General features: G+C 64.6%; 2 protein-coding genes across 5 annotated transcripts; one reads left to right on the plus strand and one right to left on the minus strand.

Annotated features, from left to right (window-relative positions):
- Positions 1-30: 30 nt before the first annotated feature.
- On the minus strand, positions 31-13581 carry DCST1 (DC-STAMP domain containing 1). Of its 4 annotated transcripts, XM_042926137.1 has the most exons (16): positions 13354-13438; positions 12897-13022; positions 12750-12824; positions 8093-8221; positions 7734-7873; positions 6902-7118; positions 6670-6813; positions 6011-6132; positions 5536-5693; positions 3668-3767; positions 3460-3555; positions 3221-3347; positions 2784-2900; positions 2253-2395; positions 2038-2151; positions 31-355 (listed from the first exon to the last, which is right to left on the minus strand). In XM_042926137.1, the coding sequence occupies exons 1-16, from the start codon at positions 13409-13411 to the stop codon at positions 104-106; spliced, it is 2118 nt and encodes a 705-aa protein (XP_042782071.1). In that variant the 5' UTR covers positions 13412-13438; the 3' UTR covers positions 31-103. The 4 variants fall into 4 exon arrangements, with proteins under 4 accessions (XP_042782071.1, XP_042782073.1, XP_042782072.1 ...); XM_042926139.1 differs by lacking the exon at positions 12897-13022 and having other exon boundaries at positions 12775-12813; positions 13354-13581; XM_042926138.1 differs by lacking the exon at positions 12897-13022 and having other exon boundaries at positions 12750-12813; positions 13354-13581.
- Positions 13363-24565, plus strand: DCST2 (DC-STAMP domain containing 2). The gene is given in 16 exon segments (XM_042926134.1): positions 13363-13610; positions 13612-13978; positions 14128-14298; positions 14500-14601; positions 14863-15060; positions 15251-15316; positions 15715-15928; positions 16083-16240; positions 17795-17959; positions 18751-18918; positions 19068-19168; positions 20536-20666; positions 20994-21121; positions 21490-21583; positions 21684-21824; positions 24351-24565. Coding segments are annotated over 16 exon segments (2610 nt in total). The 5' UTR covers positions 13363-13403; the 3' UTR covers positions 24550-24565.
- The last annotated feature ends 77 nt before the right edge of the window (positions 24566-24642 follow it).

Raw genomic sequence — 24642 nt, forward strand, 5'->3', positions numbered from 1 at the left:
GGCGGCTCAGACCCCTGGGAAGCGCAGGCGTCGGGAGTGCAGGGGCTTTTATTAACCAAGGAGGAGCGGGTTGGGGAGGGGGGGGACAGCGACAGGCGCCCCGTCACTCGGCGTAGGTGGCGTCGTCGTTGCTGTCGCTGTAGGCGGAGGAAGAGAGTTCCTCGCGCGGGGTGCAGGCCGGGCACCGCCGCCGCATGTCGTCCCAGCACGACCGGCAGTACACGGCCGCGCAGTCCGGCGTCGGGCACACGTAGGCCTCGGGCGTCTCGGGAGCCTGGCACACCACGCAGCGCCGGCGCAGCCAGCGGCGCAGGAGCGGGCAGCGGCGGTGCAGGACGTCGGCCAGGTGGTGGCGCTGCCGGGAGCCCGGGGGAGAGAAGGGGTGCGGGGAGCGGGGCCTGGAGGGCAAGGTCGCCAGGCAAATGGACCTAGGGAGCTTCCCTCCCCCGCTCGGTGATGGAGACTGGGGGTGCGGCTTCCACTCCCCCAGCTGGGAGCAGCAACAACCATCACCTGTACCTCCCTGTGAACCACCTGATCTGTTCGCGGGGTGGGCTGAGAAGTGAGTGGGACGCGTAAGACTCTTACCCCTGTGTTCTCCGCTTTACAGGCCAGAAAGGGGAGTCTCGTAAGGGTTATGTGAGTTCCCAAAGGCGCACAGATAGTCAACGGCCAGACCTGGCTGCACGCAGCTGCCCTGATTCCAGATTACAAGCCTGCTTCAGAAGGCTCCCCCCTCTCTCCACACTATTACCAGGAATTCTCTAGAGGCCACCTTATCAGCTCAGTCTTTGCTCAAGAAACTGCATGTCAGCGCAGAACTCCTGGCCTTGGCCTTCAGAGCCTTCCACACTCTGGTCCCTTTCCAGCCTCTGCTCTAACTTACCCCCACTTGAACTTTGCGTCCTCTGGCCAGCCCCCCAGACCAGCCCTGGCCCTTGACGTTCCCCTCGGGCTCTGAGACTTCGCACGTTCTGTTCCCCTAGCTTGGGACGAATGCCCTTCTATCTGCCCGTGAGAGTCCAGTTTACTTCCAGACCAGGTCATGGATTCACAGTGTGCTCTGTCTCAGCAGATGCTCGTTTAGCCTCCATGTGTCGCGGGGTGGGGGACCTAGGCCCTGGAGGAAAACGTCAGCAAATGTGGTCTCTCGCTTCCAAGAGCTCTGTTAGGGCCGGTGAAATAAGAATGGCTGCCTTTTTTTTTTTTTTTTAAACAACACGGGTCCTGTACCAAGAAGGGTCACATGACGACAACATGTGCGTGCGAGTTGCTAGGCGCCTGCTCCATGACAGCCAGGCTCCTCTAACCCTTTCAACAACCAGATGGAGAAGTGGTTCACTGCGTCTTGCAGAAGGGAAACACCAAGGCACAGCTTTTAAGTAAACATCGCAGATCCCGGTTGCCATGGTGATGAAGGAACCAGGATTCAAACCCAGGCCCTCTGGCACCAGCACCCCACACCTCACTGCCACTGATCTCTGCACAGGCCTTGCAGATCTGTCCACCCTCTGAGGTCCCTTGAGGACCATGGCCAAGGTCACACAGCTTGATGAGGAAGCGTGGGCTGGAACCCGCTTCTTCTGGCCGTGGGCTCTGTCCTTCCGCCACGTGCCCCTTCATGATGCCTCCCTGACCCCCAGCCCACCTGCCTCCCCACCTCCGGCAGAGGCCCCGAGCTTCTGGTCTGTGACCCCGCAGTAGCATCCGTGGCTTGCCTCGGGTCCCCTGATCCCGGGGAAGCCCCCTTGCTTTCTTCTGGTCAGGCTGTATCAAATCTGATTCCTCTGTTCTGCCTGCTTCCTGATGGCCCACTGAGTGTCTCAGGCTGGCCTGAACGCGGGGGGACGGAGGCAGACTCGGCCCCGACCCCCGGGAGCTGGACGTCCAGGGCCCCCGGTGTGCATCTCGTCGGAACTCGCTGAGCTCCGCGGGCCGGCCCCCCGGGGCTGGACGGAGCGGCGGGAGAAGCCCCTCCCGGGGTCCTCAGAACCACAGGAGGCGGCGGTGTGGGGGGGGTGGGCAGCCTGGACTTACGGGAGCCCTCTGCCGCTGCGCCCGGCTCACGATGGCAGCCCTCCTCAGCTTCGTAAAGGCCGCCCTCTTCCTCAGCAGGTCATTGTAGAGGAACAGGACCCGCTTCTTCTCTCGCTGGGGTCAGGGAGGGGGGGTCGTCAGGGGTAGCGACAGCGCGTCCCCTCGTGGCGGGGCCGGTCGGCAGGGTGTGGGCCTGTGAGGTGGGGGCGGCGTACCTTGGGGAAGTAGAAGGCCGCGATGACTCTCCGGAGCCGGTAGCCGAAGGCTTGCAGAAGGCACAGACACAGCAGCAGGCCCACGGGGAGCGCGGCCCTCACGTAGGCCCTGGGGTTCAGGCTCACGGGCTGCGGCAGGCAGCCTGGGGCAGGGCCGGGCCGTCACCCCACCGGGACGTGTCTCTGGCGGCCCTGCTCTCCTCCCGCCTGCCCCTCACCCTGCAAGCTGCACCTGGGACACCGTAGCCACCGGGGTCACGGGGCTATTTGCTCAGCACGGCACGGACAGAGAGAAAGTGTCCATCGTGGGCAGGGTTCTCTGGGGGCGCTGGGACCCTCTGTCCCCAAGGCCCTAGCGTCTATGCTCCTCTGACCCCAGGCCGTCATTTCCCAGCTCTCCAAGCCTCCCCTGCTGTTTCCCGCCCTCATCCCTGCAACCCCAGCATGCCTCTCCCATCTCGCCACCTCTCTGCCTTGGGGAGACCCAGGGCCCCCGCCCTCGCCCCCGAGCCGGCCTCCGGCGTGGCTCACGCATGTTGCTGGAGTCCACTGTGGTCTCTGAGGACGTGTTCAGGGCTCCAATGGTTTTCCGAAGAAGCCGGGCCAGCATGGAGTCCCCCCCGACTTTCACCTCCAATTTATGGCTGCCTGAGGCCATGGGGGGGGTCAGGAAAGGGTTGCGGTTTAGGGGAGGGGGCAGGATGGGGACTGGATGTTGGGGGGGGGGTTCAAGGCACAGAAATCCTCTGCAGCGCGGGGCTTTCATCCCTTCACTGAACGCTAACCCCTCCCTGTCGCGGATGTAAAGGGGGCTGAGGCCCCCTCCGTCAGATTGCAGGGCTGAGATTTGACCCTGAGATGGCCAGGGAGGGGTGAGACACAGGAGGAGGTGACAACACTGGACGAGGTCAGGTGGGGTGGCTGCGGGGGTGGGGCGGGGGACTTCCCAGGGGCCGGGCTGGGCTCACTGCGGAAAGAGTACTGCAGGAAGGAGTGATGGCGGATGGTGTTGAAGACGGAGTACAGAGCCCAGTCCAGGCCGCACAGCACCAGCAGCAGCAGCAGGACGGGCAGGGTCTCTGCGAGCTCCCTCACCTGCCCGAGGACAGGAGCGGCAGGCCTGGAGCCCTCCCGGGTGCCCCTGCCCTCCGCCCCACGCGGCCAGTGCCCGCGGTCAGGTCCACGGGCCGCCCCACGGCGCCCTCACCACGTTTCTCATCTCCGAGGCCTGCATGAAGGGACTGCAGGGGAAGATGACGGTTTTCTCCTCGGCTCTGCGGAGCGGCAGCAAAGTCCGCTTGCCCTGGACACAACGTGCACACGGTGACGGACACCAGGGCCCTCCGCCCCCCTGGAGCGCGAGGCCACAGGGTGCACACGGCAGGGCACCCTGGGTCAGGGCTGTGCCCACTCACCAACTTCTTCCTGCGTTCGTCGATCTGGCAAAAGTAGGTGCTGATGTAGATGTTGTCGAAGCGGATGTCCCCGTTATAGCTGTCCACGTAGGAGAAGGACCTGGGCACGGGGACGGTTCCATGTCGTCCTCACCCACCCCCAACCACGGGCTTCCCGGACGCTCGCTCATTCAACGGCCCACCCGGCACGCGCCGAGCGCCGCTTACGTCCTAGGCGGAGACACGGCCCTGCCGCCCGGCAGCCTGCAGCCCAGGGCCAGGCGGGCAGGCACACGAGCGAGAAGACAAGGGGGGTCGTGTACGTGGCCGGGAAGGGAGGCTTCCCGGCCGCGGGTCCGGCAGGGTGGATCTCAAGCAGCGGGAACAGCAGGAGCAAAGGCAGCGGGGCGTGAAGCCCCTCAAGGCTGCAGAACTGCCCGCCATCGTGACGGACTCCCGCTTTCATCTCGGCAGAACCTCTCCTGGAGGTCACTTCAAGCAAAACTCACTTCCCACCTACTTCCCTTCTCCCCACCACACCCTCGAGTAAGGCGGTGTTTTCCGTGTGCCCGAGGCTCCCTCTCCCCTGAGGATGCTCCAAAGTCCCACGTAATGTTTCAGTTTACTAAGGACAAAAAGTTATTGGAGACGTGTTTGAAACTGAGTTACATGACGTAAGCCCTGCAGACTGGAAATCCCGAGTTCCAGTGCTCGTGGTTCGGGACCCGTGGAAACCCTGTTCCTGCCTCTAAGGGACAAAGAGGAGAAATGCAAGGCCAGGCCGCGAGCGCCCCCTTGTGGAGAGACCGAGCGCTGCCGGGCGCGCCTGAACCTGCCCCGCCCGCTCCCCGCTGCCCCTTAGCCGGTGACCTCACCGGGTTGAAAGCCTGGAAGCGGACGCTCTGTGCCTCCTTCCTTCCCTCCCCGAGCCGGCGCGGGACCCGGTGCCCCTCGCCTCTTCCTGCCTCCGTCTCGGGCCAGCTTCCTGCCACGCCCCACTCCCCCCGCCAGGCTCCCTAACCTCTGACCCACCTCGGCCTCCCAGCCTCCGGCCCGCAGGGCTTTCCAGACTCTTCCGGCCATGGCCACTTCAGCCCAGGCCGCAAGCCCAGCCTTGCCCTCCGCACCCCACAGATGCCAGGACCCTTGCCCAAGAGAACCAGCTATGGCAGGGGCACACACTCAGCTCCCACCGGGTCCCCAAGCCGGTCCCGAGTGCGGCCTTCGGACGGTCCATGCTTCTTGGGTGCCTCCCTCTCTTGCCTCCCCTAGACCGTGAGCATCTTGAGAGCGGGAAGATGGTTCCTTCATGTCTGTCTCCCCACAGGGCCCTCGGCTCGCTCAGGACCCCTGCCCCTCAGCTGCCCCACAGCCGGGGGGGGGGGACAATGGAGCAGGAGCCCCTGTGGCCGCCCCTGCCGGCCCCTGCCCATCTCGGGCATGTGAGGGGCGGTGATAGGAGACAGAGGGTCCAGAGGTCGCCAGGGAAACAGAGTGAGGCCCAGGACGGCCCAGCTGGACGCCAGGCTGGGTGGGGTTGAGGACTTTGGTCCAAATGTTGGGAAAGTCGCTGCCAACGCGGCAGGCGGGAGAAAATGAAAGCAGAATTGGACGATAAAAATGGACAAAGTCGGAGCCAAGGGGAATGTGAAGGGCAAGAGAAAAATCAACAGTCAAAGCTAAAAGTAAAAAAGTCCGCGCTGGGATGAAGGCCGAAGGAGGCAGATAAATGAAGACGGCCTCCCTTTCAAGGTGTGGGAACGCGGGCCACGTGTCCCTGACCAAAAGCCCGCGTTTCCTCTGACTCTGCGTCACCAGCGGCTGCCGCTGTACCCAAAGGCAACGCGGAAGGCCCGCGGGGGCCCCACCCGAGCCGGCGCGGCGCTCACGCGTGCAGGACGAGCAGGAAGGTGCAGGACAGCAGCACACGCAGCAGCCCCAGGGTCCACCCCAGCTGGGCCTCCTGGCGGCGGACGAGGTCCCGCAGCTCGGCGCTCACGTGCTCCCAGCTCGTGTTGAGGCCCAGCACCGCCACCTGCTTCTCTTCCTGGGGGGCGCGGAGGCACATGCGGCCGGATGCAGCCGCCGCGTCCCCCCCCCCCACCCCGCCGCCCACTGGGGGGGCAGCTCTTCCCAGGACCCTCCTGCTGCTCGCCATTCCCCCCACCACCACCCCCGCGACCCCCGCCCTGCTCCCCTGCGCGCGGGAGCTGCCGCCCTCCCCTCTCGCACCTGGCGTCCCAGCACAGACACCTGTCCCCTTGTCCTCTCCCTCCCTCCTGGGCCTCGTCAGGGCTCAGGCCCTGTGTCCTCTCCCTCCTCCCTAGCTCCCCCCACCCCCAGCCCCCAGGCCCCGCCTCCTACCTTGAGGTCAATAGTGGCTGAAAATTCCCCTTCCAGGTCGCGGACAGACCGGTTGAGGGAATCATAGGTCTGCCCGAAGTTGCCCTCCACTGGGATGCGACTGCGGCACCAAACTTCCATCGCTGCCGGCCGGACAGCCAGGACAGCGGGGGTCAGGGGCCGCGCTCCCCCCGCCTCCCCGCCGCGGCCCCTCCCTGCAGCCTGCCTGTCTCTCCGCACCGCACCGAGTCTTTCCCCTCTCCCCTCTCCTCGAGCCCCCTTCCCGGACCGAGGCCTCGTTTCTCCCCCGTTTTTCTTACCTGTTCATAACCGTGCCAACCATGAATAATGACGGCCAACATTTATGAGAAAATTCCCGTGTCAGCCCTGTTACTAGCTTCCCGTGTGTTGCCCCTCAGGCCCTCAGAAACCCCTGACGGGGTAGGTACTCTTATTACCCCTGCCTTTCAGATGAAGAGACGAAACTCGGAGCCTCCTATGCATATAAGCTGGGTCACACCGCCAGTCAGGGGAGGGGGCCGGGCTGCACCCCCCTCCTGTCACTGTGCTGACCCCTGGCAATGCCACAGTGGGGGGGGGGGGCGGGCTGGGCGCTGGTGTCCCCCTCCCCTTGCTACTCTGCTGACCCCTGGCTGACCCCTGGCTGACCCCTGGCTGACCCCTGGCGATACTGCAGAAGAACTTGAACTTCATGGGCAGGCAGAGCAGGTGGTTGAGCAGCGGGACCCGGACGCGCTCCATGCACCGCTCGTGCTTTCGGTCGAACCAGCGGCGGCAGCTGAGCATGGCCCGGTCCACCACGTCTGTGGGAGGGGGCCAGGGTGCCTGAGGCCCCCGCCCCTCGCCCCCCGGCCCCGGCCCCGGCCCCCGCCCGCACCCCGCGCCCCTCACAGGAACAGCGCAGCCTGGTTTTCAGCTCGAACATCTTCTGTGTGGAGAGACGGCGCCCGGAAGGTGGGGCTCGGTGGGTCCCCACGCCCCGGGCCGTCCCCTCTGGGCCCTCGGCGTCCTCGGGGCTGTAGCCCATCTCGCTGTTCACCTGGGCATCCAGGTCCTCGAAGGCCTTGGACAGGTTCTGAGTCTCGGCTTTCAGTGAAACTTTGCTGCCCTGGGGTCGGAGGGTGAGGAAGGAGAGGTCGCACTGACCCCCCTGCCCCCCCCCCCCAAGTTCTGGCTCCGCCCTCGGGCCCTCGGGGGAGTCCTGAGACAGCCCCTCACCCTATGCTCCACTGTCCCACCAGGCACCTCCTCTCTGCCCCCTCCCGGCTCCCCAGGCCCTTGGACTTCACCCTTCACACTAACCTCCCAGGCCACTCTGCCATCTCAATGTCCCCGGTCCCCAGCGTCCCCGCAGTCAGCCGGTCTCCCCAACTCCTCAACCCTCCAACCCCTGCAACCCCAGCGTCCGGTCCGCAGTTCCCTGGGTCCCGAAGCTTCCTGACTCCTCCAGGCCAAGGCCACCGGTTTCCTGACATTCAGGTTCAGCGGCTCAGAGCCCCGCCCACCCAGGTGTTTGGAGATGGGGGGGGCACGTCCCATGACTGGGGGCGGGGGCATTCCTGGCGTTTAGTGCCCAGGGCACATCCTGCCATGTTTGAGGACAGTCTTGCAAAAACTGCCGGGGGTGCCCGGCCGGGAAACAGTCTGGGGGTCATGGCTCCCAGTGCAGGTGTGGGAGCCCCCGGGGGACAGGGGCCCAGGCCCTGCCGCGCAGGGTGCTGACCAGCAGGCCCTTGAACACCGCGCGCAGTGGGGCGGTGGAGACGCGCCAGGCCGCTCTCGTGTTGTTGATCTGCAATTCCACCGTGCAGCCCAGCGAGGCCACCACCTCGTTGAGATTGCGCCGCAGATTGGCCGCGGGTCCTGGGGGAAGACGCCACAGTGGGTCTCCCTCCGCAGCCGGGCCGCTTTCAGAAGGTCCCCTCAGCTCCTGCTCGGCATACGGGGGCCACCTGCTGGAGCCGTGCAGCGACGGGGCCCAGCAGCCGGTGAGAGGTCACCTCATCAACACCGGCCTGTTTTTCCTGTGTAAACTAGGGAGGCCTGGAGATGTGGAGGGACTCTCTCAGGGGCACGACTCACCCTCATAGATGGCAGCCAAGGCGTACCCCAGCACAAAGAGCCTGCCCTCTTTGCCCAGCATCTTGGGTACCAGCAGGAGGCTGGCACAGCGGATGTGAGGGGAGGTCCCCCAGCCCACGGCCCCCAAGCCTGTCAGGAGAGAGCGGCAGGTGGTGAGGCAGAGTGAAGATGCCCCCTGGCCCACCACCAGGCTTACCGGAGCACCGACCCCCCAGCTTCTTTCTAGAACCACCACCGTACTGCCTTTGCCCCCATTTACACGGACTCTAATAGGCCTTCGAGGCCACTCATTCATTCATTCATTCATTCATTCAACGGCCTTGTACAGAGCTTAGCTGCGGCGGGCTCTGGAAGGGCTTGGAGAGACGCGGGAGGTTGACAAGCCACGGTCACTGACTGACTGTGTGCAGGAGGGTGTGTTGGTGTTTGGGAAGGGGGCGAGCCCTTCTCATTTCCAGGCTGGACTCCCACAGGCCCTACGTGCTGAGGGAGCGGGGAAAGCAAGAGAACAAGTCCGGCGACAGTCCCTGGTCCTCACAGCCACCCCAGGACTCCCGTGCCCTGAGCCCTGCCGCACTCACCACCTCCGCCCCTGATTTTAGCCCTGAGTCACGGCCCTGCCGGTCCGTGTCCGCGCTTCCGAGCGTCTCCCTATGGTCTCTGCAAGGAGACAGTGAGCTCCTCGGAGCTCGTCATGCAGGGAGACAGACGGCCGGGTGGACAGATGACGACCCTCGAGCGCTCAGTGCACGGGAGGCGCCGCGGGAGCTGAGGGAGCGGGGTTTCTGTGGGGAGGAGGGTGGGGTGGGGCTGGGAGGGCCGGGCAGAGCAGATGTGTCAGCTGGGGCCGAAGGTGAGTAAGTGTGGTTAGGGGGCAGGACGGCATTCCAGGCCAAAGGAACGGCCTAGGTCGGGGGACCTAGAAGCTTCCTGTGAAACAGTGTTTGCCCCTGCCGCCAAAGCGAATCCTAAGTCCCTACACTTCCCCCCGCGTCCCCCGCCCTCGTAGGGACCCCCTTGCCTCTGGCTGGGGCCAACCGGTCCCGACGTCCCCCTGTCACTAGCCTGTCCTCCAGTGCTCACGAGGCAGCCAGAGTGACCTTGTCAACACACAAACCTGATCGTGTTCCTTCTCTGCCTCAAACCACCCCCTGGCTTTCTCCCGTGCTTGGGATCCGACCCAAGCGCCCGTAACGTGGCCTGTGGACCCTCTGACCTGGCCCCCGCCTAGCTTCGGACCTTCACCCACTTCACTGACCCACACAGGCCTGTTGCTGGTCCCAGAATCCGCCAGGTGGCACCGCCTCTGAGCCATGGAACCCCCCCCATACCCCGCCAGGGCCCTGCTCCCCCCTCCCCACCGGGCCGGCTCCCCCAGTCGCACAGGTGTGCCCCGAGCAGCGAGTCGCGCCCCTTGCCACGTTCCTTCTCACGCAACCTGCGTTCAGTTCAAGGGCAACAGCCCCCAGGGGTGAATGTGGATCTGTGTAGCCCTGTCGTGGTACAACAGGATGCGGGAGGGGGTTTGTTCTGTGGTCTTGGCCTCTGGACAAAGACTCAAACTCAGGATGGTTGTTGACAAGTCACTGCCCTACATTCCGAAGAGAGCCCCACGGGGCTGCGGGTGTCCTCCCTGGGCGTCCACAAGGGGAAAACTGGTCTCTGGCCCTCTACCAACCAGAATATACAAAGACAAGACCAGAAACCAGAATTTTCTGGAAGGGGAGGGGAGAGGCGCTCCATCTGTGCCAAGTGAGAGACCCCACGGGGCCCCTGCAGAGATGGGGCAGAGGGAGGCGGCCTCCGCTGAACCCCAGCACCTGGAGCACAGAGGGGGAGGAGAGGTGACCACAGTGCCGGCAGGCCTCCCTCCGGGGGACGTGGGGGACCACGACTTGGGAGCCACGCTTGGTTGTCATCGAGGCAGGGCAAGGACGTGTGCATTTTCTCTGGGACAAGGGGGCATTTTCGGGGGCAGAGAGACCCGAGGGACCCGCACAGAAGAGGCCGGGGGGGCAGGAGCTGCAGGCGTCGGCCAAACAGAAGTGCTCTGAGCAGGAACACGGGACCTCCCAGGTCCACACGGAGCCTCCAGAGATGCCCTGAAAGGCCCCTGAAGTGGGACAGCCTGCCAGCCAGGGCAGAGGGCCCCGCACAGCACTGAGGACGGCGAGCTTGAGGCCCTTTCCCTCAAATCCCTTCTGACATCAGAAGAAGCAGAAGAGGAAGGAGGTGGGGAAACAAATACAAGGCAAGCCCCCCCTCCACCGTGGGACCCCCATCCCGCAGGGGGTGGGCAGGGGGCGGGGGGAGGGCTGGGGAAGGCGTTGGGGAGGGAGGGGGGAGGGGACTGGAGGTTGGGGGCAGGGAGGTGAAGGAGACAGGGAACAGGGGACTGGGGATTGAGGACAGGGAGCTGGGGGTTGGGGTGGGAGACAGGGGGTGAGGGGGCAAGGGGCAGGGGGCGGAGAGGTGGGGGGGACAGGGGACACGGGACATGGGGCAGGGGACTGGGGGTTGGGGGCAGGGAGGTCAGGGGGCAGGGGACGGGGGGTGGGAGGTGGGGGGCATGGGGATGGGGGCAGGGGGTGGGGGGCGAGGAGGACAGGGGGCACGGGACATGGGGCAGGGGGCAGGAGGCTGGGGACAGGGGTTTGGGGGCAGGGGACTGGGGGTTGGGGACAAGGGATGAGGGGGGCAGGGGACGGGGCAGGGGTGCAAGTGGGGAAGAGGCTGGAGAATGCAGCAAGGGCACCTTTGGTGTAGACTGGCTCGGACCTTTCAAACCCTAGAAACAGTCACAATGATGTGAGCAGGTCTTGTAAACGAGAACAAGCAGCAAGCAAGGGTCCTTGGGAAAGGCCATCAGTGGGGGCTGTGGTCAGAGAAGGAGCCGCTCCCTCTGGCCCCACACAGGTCAGGTGGCTCTGGTCAGAGAACCATGCCTGGAGGCCGGCTGGGGGTCCAGGAATGTCTTCCTCCTCCTTACGGGAGACATGAAGAAGGAATGTTCTGGTCTTGTGACATTGTTGTATAAAGACGAGATGCCTGGATTTGCCGCGGCCAATTCATAACCCGAGGCGGAATGGTCGCCAGGCCCAAGATGGCGGAGACACATACAAAAATGCTCAACATCACTCATCGTCTGGGAAATACAGATCAAAACCACACTGAGATGCACCTCACCCCTGTCAGAATGGCTAACTTGAACAACTCAGGCAACAACAGATGTTGGTGAGGATGAGGAGAAAGAGGATGTCTTTTGCGTTGTTGGTGGGAATGCAAGCTGGTGCAGCCACTCTGGAAAACAGCATGGAGGTTCCTCAAAAAACTAAAACTAGAACTACCCCACGACCCAGCAATTGCACTGCCAGGCATTTCTCCACGGGATACAGGTGGGCTGTTTCGAAGGGACACATGCACCCCCACGTTTACAGCAGCACTGTCGACAACAGCCAAAGGATGGAAAGAGCCCAAATGTCCATCGATGGATGAATGGATAAAGGAGATGTGATACACACACACACACACACACACACACACACACACACACACACACAATGGAGTATTAGTCGGCAATCAAAAAGAGTGAAATCTTGCCATTTGCAGCTACGTGGATGGAACTGGAGGCTATTATTAGTGAAATTAGCTAAGTGAAATTAGTCAGAGAAAGACAAAAATCATATGACTTCACTCACAGGAGGACTGTAAGAGCCAAAACAGAGGAACATAAGGGAAGGGAAAGAAAAAGAATATAAAAACAGGGAGGGGGACAAAACAGAAGAGACTCATAAAGATGGAGAACAAACTGAGGGTTGCTGGAGGGGCTGTGGGAGGGGGGATGGGCTAGATGGGGGAGGGGCACTAAGGAATCTACTCCTGAGATCACTGTAGCACCATATGCTAACTAACTTGGAGGTAAATGAAAAAATAAACAATAGAATTAAAAAACAAAGATGGCGGAGAAACCAGGCAAGAGGAACCTGGGTCCTTGGGGGGCTGACCCGGCTGCCGAATTATCCAGACTCCAAACACCACTCGACCTGGAAACCTGTTGTTGCCTGAGATAACCAACCTTCTCTGTGGTTACAGCACTTGCAGGTGGGTTTTCTGTTCCTGCAGCCTGGCACCTCTCGACATGAGCCCCCCCACGGCAGTGTCGCCTCCGAGAAGCCTTCCCTGACTACTCAGGCCGGCGCCGCCCCAGCCGCTTTCCCCCCAAACCCCCAGCTTCCTCTCTTCACGCCCTTGTCACCATCAGAAATGCTCTTACTCAGTGTTCCTTTACTGCCTAAACTGTCCCCACCGGAGGCTCGCGGACCTTGTTCACTGCTGAAGCTTCGTGGGGACTCAGTGAGTGCTGACTGACTGAACGAACGAACCAACCAACGGAGGGGCAGGAAACAAGGCCAGAGAGGTCAGAAGAGATGGGTGTGAAATGCATCATGTAACACGGAGTCCTTTCCGGCTGGGAAGGGCCCCTAGACGACAAGACTGGGTCCTCCTCTTCTCCCCGAATCTCCCTGCAAAGCCCGGGAGGGGGCTGGGGCCACAGGGACACTTGGGGACAGAAGAAACAAGACGGGACTCCCTCCTAGGACTCTCCAGGCCTGTCCCCCCAGCCTCCAAAGCCTCCCTGTCCTCAGCCAGCACTAACCCACCAGGCTGTACAATGTCACCACCTTCTGATCCTCATAGATGTTCATGGGGTTCACCAGGAGCTGAAAGAGACCTACGAGTGCACGGGTCAAGTCGAAGGTCAGAAGATGGGTCCCACCCCTGCCCCGGGGGGCCCCACACTCACCCATGGCCAGGAGCCCTCCAGTGCCTGCCCCCAGCAGGAAAGCAGTGACCGGAAACTCTCCGGGCTGGCGCTGCAGGAGTCGGCCACAGGGGGCCGGCAGCCCCCAGTTCAGGAGCCTCTGCACGGCTGCGGGGTCAAGTACGTTAGCCCAGCAGGGCCAAGAGCCCACTCTTCTGGCTGGGACGCGCTTCATCAGGGTTAGGGGCCTGCGGCGGGGAGAGGCTGGGGGACCTGCAGGAACCTGGGGCCTCCTGGAGGAGGCGGGGGGGCCCTGAGGAAGCAGGGCAGAGGTGAGGGAGAGAAGAGGAGAGGGCATGGCTGGAGGGGGGGGGCCGCTGGGTGAGAGGGGTGGACGCTGGGGGACCCACGGTGGGGGAAGGGGGGGCGGGAGACACTGGACGGATGCCTGGGGGCTGGGAGGCCCTGGGGAAGGGCAGGGTGTCCGGGACTGACTCACTGGTGTGGGGGAGCTTCCTCTGCCCTGTGGCCCCATCCCCATGAGGTGTGATGACCATGAGTCTGCACCCGCTCTCGTCCCACAGATGTCCTCCGCTCTGGCCCCTCCTCTCCGGCCCCTCTGCCGCACCCACAGCCTGTCTGGTCTGTGTCTCTCGCCCCTCTGCTCTGAGACTTGGGGCAGGAGATTCGAGACCTCCCTCGCCCTCCCCAGTCCTGCAGCTGGGTAAGGCCCTCCAGCACAGGTGTGGTACAGCCTCGGAACCTTAGAATGTGGGGCCTCGGAACCTTAGAATGTGGGGAGGGATTCCGGGAGCCCGGAGGAGCCCCAGAACCCCGTGGGCGTCTCCTGGAAACAGGCACACGTTTGGATCCGGCGGCCATGGCCCCCGTAGGGGCCGAGGAGCCGAGCGTGTCGCGGGCCGTGGTCCGCAGCATGGGGGGTTTCGCCCTGGGCTTGTCCTTGGCCACGGCCTATGGGCTCCTGGAGCTGCTGGTGGAAGAACACAGCCCCTGGGCCTGCCTCGTGGGCACCCTCACTCTGGCCGCCTTCCTCGGCCTCGGCATGGGCTTCTCCCGCCAGGTCCGGGTCACCGTCCTCCTGCTGCTGCCCCAGGCCTTCTCCAGTGAGCGAGGCACCCAGGGGGAGGGGCAGGAGGGATCCTGGGGGAGGGGGAGGCTCGAGGGAAATATTCTGGAGGCTTCCTTGAGAGGCTTGCAGATGCTGCCGCCTGCAAGGCTGGAGTCCTGCTTCTGATGGAGCCGTCTCCCCCAGAGCAGGGCCGGGCCCTGTTGATGGTGGCTGCCTTTGGGCTGGTGCTGCAAGGGCCTTGTGCCAACACCCTGCACAACTTCACTCAGGCCAGCAAGGCCGTGGCCTGCGGGGCAGAGCTGGCCCTGAACCAGACCGCCGAAGCGCTGGAACGGGCCAAGCGGCCCCTCGTCAGTAAGGCCCCCCGCGGCCCCTCGTCTTGCGTCTCTGGCTCCGCTCCTCTCCGCTGGGGCCCTGACTTCCGGGCGCCCAGTTAGACCCCTGACCTCACTCACTGGGCGACTCCACCCGGATTCCCAGACCCGCCTCCTGCCCACTCCCTACCGGGGGCCGGTGGTGAGGGCCGCCCCACAGTGCCCCCGCCCCTCCTCTCAGGTGCCCTGAACAAGATTAAGGCCATTGCCCAGAAGGCCAAAGAGGTGGCTGACCGGGTTCGCAAGTTCTTTCGGTCGATCATGGACGGCGTGAAGCACGTAGGTCAGCACATTTGCGTGTCTGTTTGGGGGGCGGGGGTCAAAACGCACCCTGTCTCTTCACCCCTGCCCCCGCCCGGGGCCTTTCGGGCCCCTCCCTGACTAGTCCCCAGTGGGTACAGCACAGCCGGGCCCCTGACCACAGGCGTCTCCTGCTCCGGGGGCTGTCCCGGAGCCCCCGGCCCCCTGGGGGGACGCTGCAGCCGCCCCCCCCCCCCCCCACCGGCTCCCGCCAGCCGCGTGCCAGCCCCGCAGCCGTCCCCAGCCAGGGCGCTGCGGAACGTGTGGTACTGGCTCCTTCACATCGGGGACGTGTGCAACGCCGAGCTGGGCAACCCTTACGTGAAGTGCGCGCGGGTCTTCGACGGCGCCAAGGACAGCTGCATGAGGACCATACCGCGAGCCTATCACCTGTGCTTCGTGCTGACGCCCTTCAAGCTGGTGCTGTGCGGACTGGCCAGCGGTGAGAGAGAGCCCGGGCTTGCCGCCGGGGGAGGCGGGGCGGGGGGGGGGGGGCGGGAGGAGCCAGAGGGGACCAGCCTGGAGGTCAGTAGGAAAGGTGGGAAGCCAGAGGCCTCTGTGCGCAGTAGGTCCCCGAGGGGGAGGGGCCACGCGTCTCCCCCCCCCCCCCCCACTCAGTCTCCGGGTCTCAGTGGTCCAGGTGTTCTGCATCATCCCCGAGTACATCCAGCCCTTCTTGCGCAAGACCATTGGCCCCCGTGAGTGTCCCCCCGCCCCCGGCCGCCCCAGGGGGTGCTCCTGGGGCAGTCCCCTCCTTGCTGGGGCCCGCTCCTGGCCCAGAATGAGAACGCAGGGGCCGGAAGGAAAGGACCCCAGGAAGTTACCCAGGAAAGGGAGGCCCAGCAAGAGGGAGGGGCACCAGCCCAAGCTGGACGTCAGAGCAGGACCCGGGAGAGGATCAGGGCCACCCCCACCCCCACGCCAGGGCATCGGGTGGCACTGGAGTCAGGCTGCCACGGGGACAGCACGGACTGCGGAGGCCCCTCCCCAGTCCACACTGGGTCCCGGCTCGGGGGCCCCGGCTGGCCCGCGAGCCATGCCAGGCCCTGGGCTCCTGACTCCTGGCTCACGGCCCTGCGGCACCTGCCGGCCCCAGCTGTGAGGCACTTGATTAACCGGGTGCGTCAGGAGTTTGAGTTCAACGTCACGGCCACCCACCACTTCTCTGTGGATCTCAACGCCTCCCGGAGCCTGTCCCAGGTGGCCCTGGACCTGCAGGAAGCCGTCGGCGTGAAGCTGCACCGCGTCCGAGAGGCCCTGGCCCTGATGGGCTACACCGCGCCCCTGCTGCTCCCGCCGCTCTACCTCCAGTGAGGGGCTGGGGGGGCTCCGGCGGCCGGGGCTCGGCTGGTCCGGCGGCCTGGAGGGGGGCCGGGGTCGGGGGGGCCGCGGTGCGGGGCGGGAGGGCGGCGCCCAGCGGAGTCTGGGCTGGGGTGCTGAGGGGCCTCGCGGACACTCCCCCAGAGCCCTGTGTTACCGGTACCGTTACCTGAACTGGCTCGGTTTCGACAACATCTACGTTACCGGCCGATTTCTGCTCATGGAAGACGTGCGCTCCAGGGCGGGCCTGCCCACGGTGCTGCCGCTCAGCGCCCACGAGGCCCGACACTACATCCGGCCCGGTGAGGGCCCCGGGATCTGCAGACGGGGACACCGAGCCGGCCCGACCCTAAGCCCCACACACGGCACTGCGTCCCGACGTCCGGACAGAGGGCAGGGGTGGGGAGTGGACACCAGCCGAGGGAAGGGAGGCTTTGGGGGTGAGGCCAGAAGTGCGGATGTGCTGATATGGAGATGCCGCCCGGGAGGAATGGGCCAGGGACCCCCAGGAGGGCGGGTTCCTGAAGACTTGGAAGGGCCCAGGCCCGAAGCTAAGCTCCTACGTCACAGCCCCCGCCACGCCCCCCCACCGCCACTTCCAGCCCTGGCCCAGGGGTCCCCACAGCTTCTACACCTTCCAGATCAACCAACGGGCCCGCTCGGTGGGGGCAGGAGCCCTCCCCAGGAGGGAGCTCTCTCCCCCCAGGGCTGGAGTCTGGGGGTGAGGGGACAGGTGGCTAGGAGTCTGGGACTGAGGGGACGGGGGGCTGGGAGTCCGGGGGTGAGGGGACGGGGGGCTGGGAGTCCGGGGGTGAGGGGACGGGGGGCTGGGAATCTGGGGGTGAGGGGACAGGTGGCTGGGAGTCTGGGGGTGAGGGGACAGGACAGGGGGCTGGGAATCTGGGGGTGAGGGGACGGGGTGGCTGGAGTCCGGGGCTGAGGGGACGGGGGGCTGGGAGTCCGGGGGTGAGGGGATGGGGGGCTGGAGTCTGGGGGTGAGGCGACGGGACAGGGGGCTGGGAGTCTGGGGGTGAGGGGACAGGGGGCTGGGAGTCCGGGACTGAGGGGACGGGGGGCTGGGAGTCCGGGAGTGAGGGGACGGGGGGCTGGGAGTCCGGGGGTGAGGGGACGGGGGGCTGGGAGTCCGGGGGTGAGGGGACGGGGGGCTGGGAGTCCGGGGGTGAGGGGACGGGGGGCTGGGAGTCCGGGGGTGAGGGGACGGGGGGCTGGGAGTCCGGGGCTGAGGGGACGGGGGGCTGGGAGTCCGGGGGTGAGGGGACGGGGGGCTGGGAGTCCGGGGGTGAGGGGACGGGGGGCTGGAGTCTGGGGGTGAGGCGACGGGACAGGGGGCTGGGAGTCTGGGGGTGAGGGGACAGGGGGCTGGGAGTCCGGGACTGAGGGGACGGGGGGCTGGGAGTCCGGGAGTGAGGGGACGGGGGGCTGGGAGTCCGGGGGTGAGGGGACGGGGGGCTGGGAGTCCGGGGGTGAGGGGACGGGGGGCTGGGAGTCCGGGGGTGAGGGGACGGGGGGCTGGGAGTCCGGGGGTGAGGGGACGGGGGGCTGGGAGTCCGGGGCTGAGGGGACGGGGGGCTGGGAGTCCGGGGGTGAGGGGACGGGGGGCTGGGAGTCCGGGGGTGAGGGGACGGGGGGCTGGGAGTCCGGGGGTGAGGGGACGGGGGGCTGGGAGTCCGGGGCTGAGGGGACGGGGGGCTGGGAGTCCGGGGCTGAGGGGACGGGGGGCTGGGAGTCCGGGGCTGAGGGGACGGGGGGCTGGGAGTCCGGGACTGAGGGACGGGCGGCTGGAGTCCCGTGGTGAGGGGACGCGGTGGCACCCTCCTGCCCGCCCTCCCACCCAGGTTCCATCTTCCTGTCCCGGTGGGAGCGGGTGTTCTATATCCTGGCAGTCTTCGACCTGGCCCGGTACCTCCTCCTCGTGCTCCTCCTGGTGTTCCTGGACTACTCCGTCTTCTGGGTGCTGGACCTGGCTCGGCACCAGCTGCAGGGGGAGATCGTGGCCCGCAGTGAGCGCCTGAGCCTCCCCCTGCCCCCCTGGCCGACATCCTCCCGTCCCCCCCGGCCCCAGGGGACGATGCCCCGAAGTCCCCAAGTCACTGTGACTCATCAGCCCCTGGCTTCGCCCCTCTTCCAACTCTGTCCTCTGCCCGGTGACCCCTGTGTCGCGTTCGTGGTTATACCATAACAGAGTAGTTAGCAACACCGGGTCCGGACTCACACTGGCCTGGGCTCCGCCGTCCCAGCTCTGCCCTCCGCGAGGTGCTGACCTCAGGCCAGTGGCTCGGCCTCGCAGAGCCGGGGCACGGCAGCCCCTCGGGGGTACGTGACCCCACGTGTGTCGGGGTCGGGTGGGCCGCTGACTGAGAGCACGCTGTAAACCACAGAATATAATTAATCTGATCCTGCGTCTGCCAGAGGTCCAACGGAGAAAATAAAAACAACAAAAAAGCCCCAAACGATCAATAGAGCACTCAGCCCCGTGGCTGCAACAGTCAGCACTTAGCAAACGCTTTACGACGAACGCTTCTGGAGAGCGGAGAGTCGTGGGGGCCGGGGAGGGACTCAGTGACCATCCAGGCCGTCTCACGTGGGGGAGCGGGGCAGTTCGGGGCCCTGGAGCCAGTCCTCCTCGGTGCTCGGGGCTGAGGTTAGGCCCAGCGCCGCCAGAGGCCCCTGGCTGGGGGCAGGAGGCCTGTCTGCAGTCCCCCCCCCCCCCAGCGCGCGTGGCCTTTCCCGCACGGGAGAGAGGGGGCAGGGACACGGCCCCGCGGGCCCTCACAGGGCACCTCTGTGCCAGGCCCCGTGGCAGTGTCCATAACCGTGGAGGGTCCCGGCTACGCCGGGAAGATCTATCGTGACCTGGTGTCAGCGTTTGACGTCCTGCAGCAGAGCAACATCAGCGTCTTGTCCCCGCGCTGCGTCCTGCGCCCCTCGGAGCCTGACGCCACGGGTTACGTCGTCATCGGTATCGACCACACCGGGGGGGGGGGGGGGGGGGGGGGGGGGGTTGGGAGGTGTGTGCCCCCGGGCGGCGAGGGGGAGCAGACAGCATTCGGGGCACGAGGGGCACCCCGTGCCCAGGGACAGCAGCTCAGCGGGACCGCGTGCCCCCAGGCATCATGTACGGCCTGTGCTTCTTCGTCACGCTGTGTGGCAACTACGTCAGCAGGCTGCGGCGGGTCATATGTGCCTGGTACTACCCGTCCCGGGAGCAGGTGAGGGGCCCGCAGCCGCCGCCGCCCCCGCCCCGCGCGCCAAGTGCGCGCTGTCTGTCTCGGCGGGGGGAGCTTCGAGTCCTTCCGCAGCCCCAGCCCTCTCTCCTCCGGCTGAACCCCCACAGCGCCTCACCTGGACTGTTGGCCTCTGGGCCCAGATGGGGCCGAGGGACGGGGCGTCCTTGGGCAGGGCTCTCTGAGGCCGAGCTTGTCTCCGGAGTTTCGTGAACGACGGGGGGGCCGTGTTGGGGGGTGAATGGCCGCCGGCCACCTGCTCACTCATTTGCGAACCATTTATTGGGCATCTAGCGTAGGCCAGTCACCGTGCTGTCCCACGGTCGCCAAGATGCAGTCTGGAGCTCCCAGTCTCAAGGCAGGCCGGCTGCGAACAAGATGTTACACTTAAAAGTGTTTTTAGGGGTGTCTGGCTGGCTGTCCGGGAGCCTGCGACTCGAACTCGGGGAGTGAGTTCGAGCCCCGTGATCTCACGGTTCGGGGGTTTGAGCCCTGCATCAGGCTCTCTCCTGTCAGCAGTGAACCTGCTTTGGATTCCCCTGTCTCCCTGTCTCTGCCCCTCCCCTGCTTGTGCTCTCTCTCTCTCTCTCAAAAATAAAAATTAAAACCATTGGGGCACCTGGGTGGCTCAGTCGGTTAAGTGTCAGACTCTTGGTTTCAGCTCAGGTCGTGATTTCGTGGTTTGTGGATTTGAGCCCCACATCGGGCTCTGTGCTGACAGCTCGGAGCCTGCTTGGGATTCTCTCTCCCCCTCTCTCTGCCCCTCCCCAGACTGCGCTCTGTCTCTCTCAAAATAAGTAAATAAAAACTTTAAAAAATTTTTAAAAAATAAAAAAAATCTCCTTAAAAAACATTTAAAAATTAAAACAAAGAAAATCTTTTTAAAATTTTTTTAAATTTTCTTTAATTTTTTTAATTTATTTTTTTATTTTTGAGAGAGACAGAGACAGAATGAGAGTGCGTTAGGGGCAGAGAGAGAGGGAGACACGGAATCCGAAGCAGGCTCCAGGCTCCGAGCGGTCAGCACAGAGCCCGACACTGGGCTCGAACCCACGAGCTGTGAGATCATGACCGGAGCCGAAGTCAGTCGCCCAACTGACTGAGCCACCCAGGCGGCCCCCCAAAAAGAAAATGTTTTAAAAAAGAGAGAGAATGTTTTATTAGGGAATGACTGAATTTATCAGTGGTATGAAAACCCAGAGGAGAGAGTAGGAAACTGCTCCCGGGATGTGCAGAGGCTCCCAAAGGAAGAGGCCAAACCTAGAGGGATAGGAGCTGGACAGCGGGCAGATGGCATTCCCGGCACATGAAACAGGCTCAGGGAGCTCCCACCCCGGTCTGCCCTCCACCAGGAGAGGATCTCCTACCTGTACAACGTACTTCTGAGCCGCCGAACCAGTCTGTCGGCTGCCTTGCACCGAGCAGTGAGGCGGCGGGCGGCCGACCTGGGCCACACGAGTGTCCTGCGGATGCTGGCCAGGCGGTGAGCCCACTGTCCTTCCTTCCAGGGGCGGGGCAAGAGGGGACAGAAAAAGAGCCAGAGCTCAGAACGGATCACAGTCTTTCCCGGGCGTCCAGAGGTTTGGTTGAAGAGGGTGCCCGTTCCGCGCCATCCGTGCAGAGACGAGAATTCGGGCTGAGAATTCTGGGCGGGGGGAGGGGGGTGGCCTGAAGGGAGGAGGAGGGCGGGACACAGAGGCCGTGGCTACGGTCAGAGGGATGGAGGTCAGGCTGCGGGCAGGCCTACCCTCGTAGGAGGGAGGCTGTGCGTGTGGGGCCACCCGCTCAGTGTCTGGGACCCCCCCCCCAGATGCTCCTGTCTGGCTCCGGTGGTCGCCCACTTCTGGCAGGAGCAGGGTTACTGCCTGGGCTGTGGGCAGGGCTACGACCAGGAGGACACGGAGACCTTTGTGTCCTGCGCTACCCCGGGCTGCCCAGGTAAGAGTCCTGGGGTGCAAGCGTCTCCCTGCTGGGGCTCACCACGGCCGTGGGACGAGCGACAATCCCCTGTGGTCCTTCCCTCGTGGACCCTTCCTGGAACTGCCCTCTCGAGCCGCCCCCCCGTCATTACCACGCGTGTTCTCGTGGACGGAAAACCACGGGGAGCCCGCTGTCTCTCCTGCCTTGACTCTCCTGGTGGTAACGGAATTTATGGAATTTATGCCAGAGTGGCACTGTAGCCATTCCCCCCCCACACACACGGGCACCATGCCAAGGACCCTCCCCCCTCCCCCCAGGCTGGAGGCTGGGGGCTTGGGTGGGGGGAGGGGCTCCCACTCACCTCCTTCCCTCCCCCCCTTTCCCAGGTCTCTTCTGCTCCACCTGCTTTCGTCTCCTGGACAACGCCTGCTCCGTGTGTGCATCTCCCCTGTCCCACCAGGGGGACCTGGACCCCGAGCTGTGAGTCTCCAGCGAGACGGGGCGGCCGGAGTCTGTGGGGACGGGGGGGGCACCACCCTCCCCTGGAACCTCTGTGGGCCGTGACGGGAGGCTTCTCCAGGGACTCCAGTGACGAGGAGGGCCCCCGGCGATGGCTGGCCGCAGCCCGGAGACAGGACCCCGAGCAGGAGTGGTTACTGAGGCAACAGCTGCAGGAAGCGCTGGGCAGGACCCTCCCTTCGGGGTCCAGCCCTGAGGTCAGGTGAGGGGCGAGCCGGGGGCACGGGGCCTGGGAGGCCTGGGCCTGTCCTGTCACATCTGCAAGGGCTTCTCCGGTGCCGGCCCTCTGCTGGAGCTGGAGGCAGAGGTGAGGGGAGAGGGCAGGGAGGGAAGGAGGTTTGCCCCGTGTCCGTTCTGTGGCAGCGGCGTGCCCTGGAGGTGTCCGCCAAACTGGGGGAGGGCAGCCCCGAGGGGCCCCAGCTCAGGAGGGGCTCAGGGCAGGGCAGACAGCGGACAGCAGGACGGCAGGACGGCTTTGGGATGGGGTCGTATTAATGAAGGCTGCAGGGGAGAGGTGAAAAAGAGGTCGGCTGGGGCCCCCCGGGGGTCTGCTAGGCTGACTGGCGGGGAGGATAGCATTCCAGGGGAGGCCGGGGTGAGCTGTTTCGGGGAGGGAGGCAGGGCCGGAGCGGGGCTGTGTGTGTCTGTCGGGTGAAGTCAGAGGCCGCGGCGGGGAGATGAGCTGGGAAGTCAAGGGTGGAGAGCTGGCTGACACGTTCATAGTTGTCCTTTAAGACAATAAGCTAAGAAGGCAGGGAGAAGTTGGTGTGGCCTCAGGACGGAGGTGCTGAGGGTGGCAGGGGTTTGTGCTCGGGGCCGGTGGTGCTGGCGGTCGAACAGGTCGTGGGGGAGGAAGAATGGCTCGGTTTGAGAACTTTGGGGTATCTGGAGGGAGGCCAGCTGGAGACGCCCAGGGGCCAGCGAGAAAAGGCCTGGGCTGTGGGCCTGTGGCGCCAGGGTTGACTTTCCGGCTGCGGCAGAGGCGGGTGAGGGCGGGGCAGGGGCTCAGGGGCTCAGACACAAACCAAGCAGGGGAGAGGCTGGAGGACACAGAGGGCCAAGCACAATAATTGCATGAGATGGGTGAGGAGGAGGAGGCCGAAGCCTGGCCAGTGGATCTGGTGGCCGACAGGTCACCGCCGTGGCCGCTTGTGGGAACATTTTCTGTGGTCCCGGGAAAGCCAGACCATAATGAGCCGAAGGGTGATAGGTAGACAAGACTCTGAAACACAGGGTACGTGGCTCTGTATCACAACTGCGAGAAGCTTGATCATTTTAAATATAACTGCTCTAGTTAAACAAGGGAAGCCGGATGCCGAAGAGGGGGGCAGTCCTCACACAGCAGGGGTAGGGCTTGCCGGGCCAACGCTAAAGATTTTCTTTCCCGAGGATGGGGGGGCTGGGCCTTTAGGAGGAGAAAGAGGGGGCACCGGAGAAGTGGGGTGTAGGCCAGGTGGATCGGGCGGCCTCGGTCAGGGCGGAGGCGCACCTGTGGCAGGAGGGGGACGGGCGTGTTCCTCTGAGCAGGGCTGGCTGGTGGGAAGGGGGGGGGGCGGTCAGATGTAAGGGAGCCCTGCTGAGACAGCATGTAAGGGGCTGGGAGCAGAATAAAGGTTCCAAGGAGCGGGTACCAGAGGTCAAAACACCTGCCTTGGGAGTGTGCAGAGGCTGGCTGGGAGGGTAAGGGATTTCCAGGTGGCGTAAAAGGCCCAGATGATGCTGAAAATCACAGCCTATAATGACGGACTCCAGTATGTTTGGTTATGTGGTTTTCTCTGGGAAAAGTGGTCCCACGGACAGGATTTGAACAGGGTTGAAGGCTTTTTCTGGGTGGGGAAGAGGACAAGACGAGGAGAGAGCTGGGGTGTCTTCAGTAAGAGTGCTACTACCGGCCTTGGGGCAGAGAAGGGGCTGATGCCAGGGGGACGTCCGGGGTCTATGTGTCCGTCAGGTGTTAAGGAGCAGGGTTAGTGGCCGGGAGGGACACAGAGAATGGGTCATGGCCAGGGAGGAATTCTGGGATGAATCCAGAGGGCAGCCAAAGTTCGGGGGTGTCCCAGTGGAGGCAGAGGCAAAGGTCTTTATGGCCGTGGAGGTCAGAGGTCAAGGACTGAAATGCCAGAGAGGTGGGTGAGTCCCCAGCGAGGAGGCTGGGGGCCACACAAGCAGCTAGAAGCTGGTACAGGCAGCCTGGGTGGGGTGGGGCGGGTGACTGGGGAGACAGTGGCAGCCCCTGTCGGTGGTGGGGGGGGGGGGAAGGGGGGGAGAGCAGGTGCCACCAGAGGCCGGGGTGCAGCGGCCGGGTGCCAGCAGGGTTTGGGAAAGACAGGCAGTCTCCTCCACCCGGGAGGGCTGCGTAAGGAAAGGGTGCGGCGGGCACAGGCTGGCACAAATGGGGCAGGGGGAGCAGTGATGAGCTGGGGGTGGGGGGAGTGAAGCTTTGGTTTCAGAGGCTCCCGAGGGGCTCACTGCAGTTAAGAGCTGGGTCGTGGGAACGGGGAAGCCACGAGTGCGTGGGTACAGCGCCGAGGTCACTACCGGTTCTGCCCTAACTGGCCATGCGACCTTGGCAAGGGACTGCCCACTGGCCCGTGAGCGCCAGCCTAAAACGGGGACCTGCCTGCCGGCGTCTGGAGGAGCAGCAGGAGTAAATACTGAACCACAGGGCGGGGACGCACCTGTGGAAACAGCACTGGTGACCAAGCTGCTCCCCCGCTCTCCTCGCTAGTGACCTGGACGAGGAGAAGGGGCCCCCGCAGAGGACTCAGAGGACCGAGGACACAGATGCAGGGGCCCCACCTGAGAGGATTCCCACACCCCCTGGGCCCGAGGGCGCCCAGAGCGGCCCTTGTCCGGCTTCAGAACCCCGGCCCGTCCGTCTCTCACCTCCCTCCCCTCCTGATGCCTCCTACCTAACTCCCAAATAAAGGACCCGAAGGCAGACACGAGTGTGAATCTTAAATTATTATTATTTCTTCCTGTCGCTTACACCCAAGGTGGGGGCAGGGGAAGAGGAGGGG

The sequence above is a fragment of the Panthera leo genome, chromosome F3 (genome assembly GCF_018350215.1).
Source record: "Panthera leo isolate Ple1 chromosome F3, P.leo_Ple1_pat1.1, whole genome shotgun sequence".
NCBI classification, from domain to species: domain Eukaryota; kingdom Metazoa; phylum Chordata; class Mammalia; order Carnivora; family Felidae; genus Panthera; species Panthera leo.

Bases quoted from the DNA above. Each gene is read 5' to 3' on its own strand.
- DCST1 (XM_042926136.1), bottom strand. From the start codon at position 13,411: ATGGTCATCACACCTCATGGGGATGGGGCCACAGGGCAGAGGAAGCTC. The intron at 6,814-6,901 runs GTGAGGGGCGCG...CCCCTCCCACAG, and splicing joins AACCAGGCTGCGCTGTTCCT to ACGTGGTGGACCGGGCCATG. The intron at 2,152-2,252 runs GTACGCCGCCCC...CCCTGACCCCAG, and splicing joins CGGCCTTCTACTTCCCCAAG to CGAGAGAAGAAGCGGGTCCT.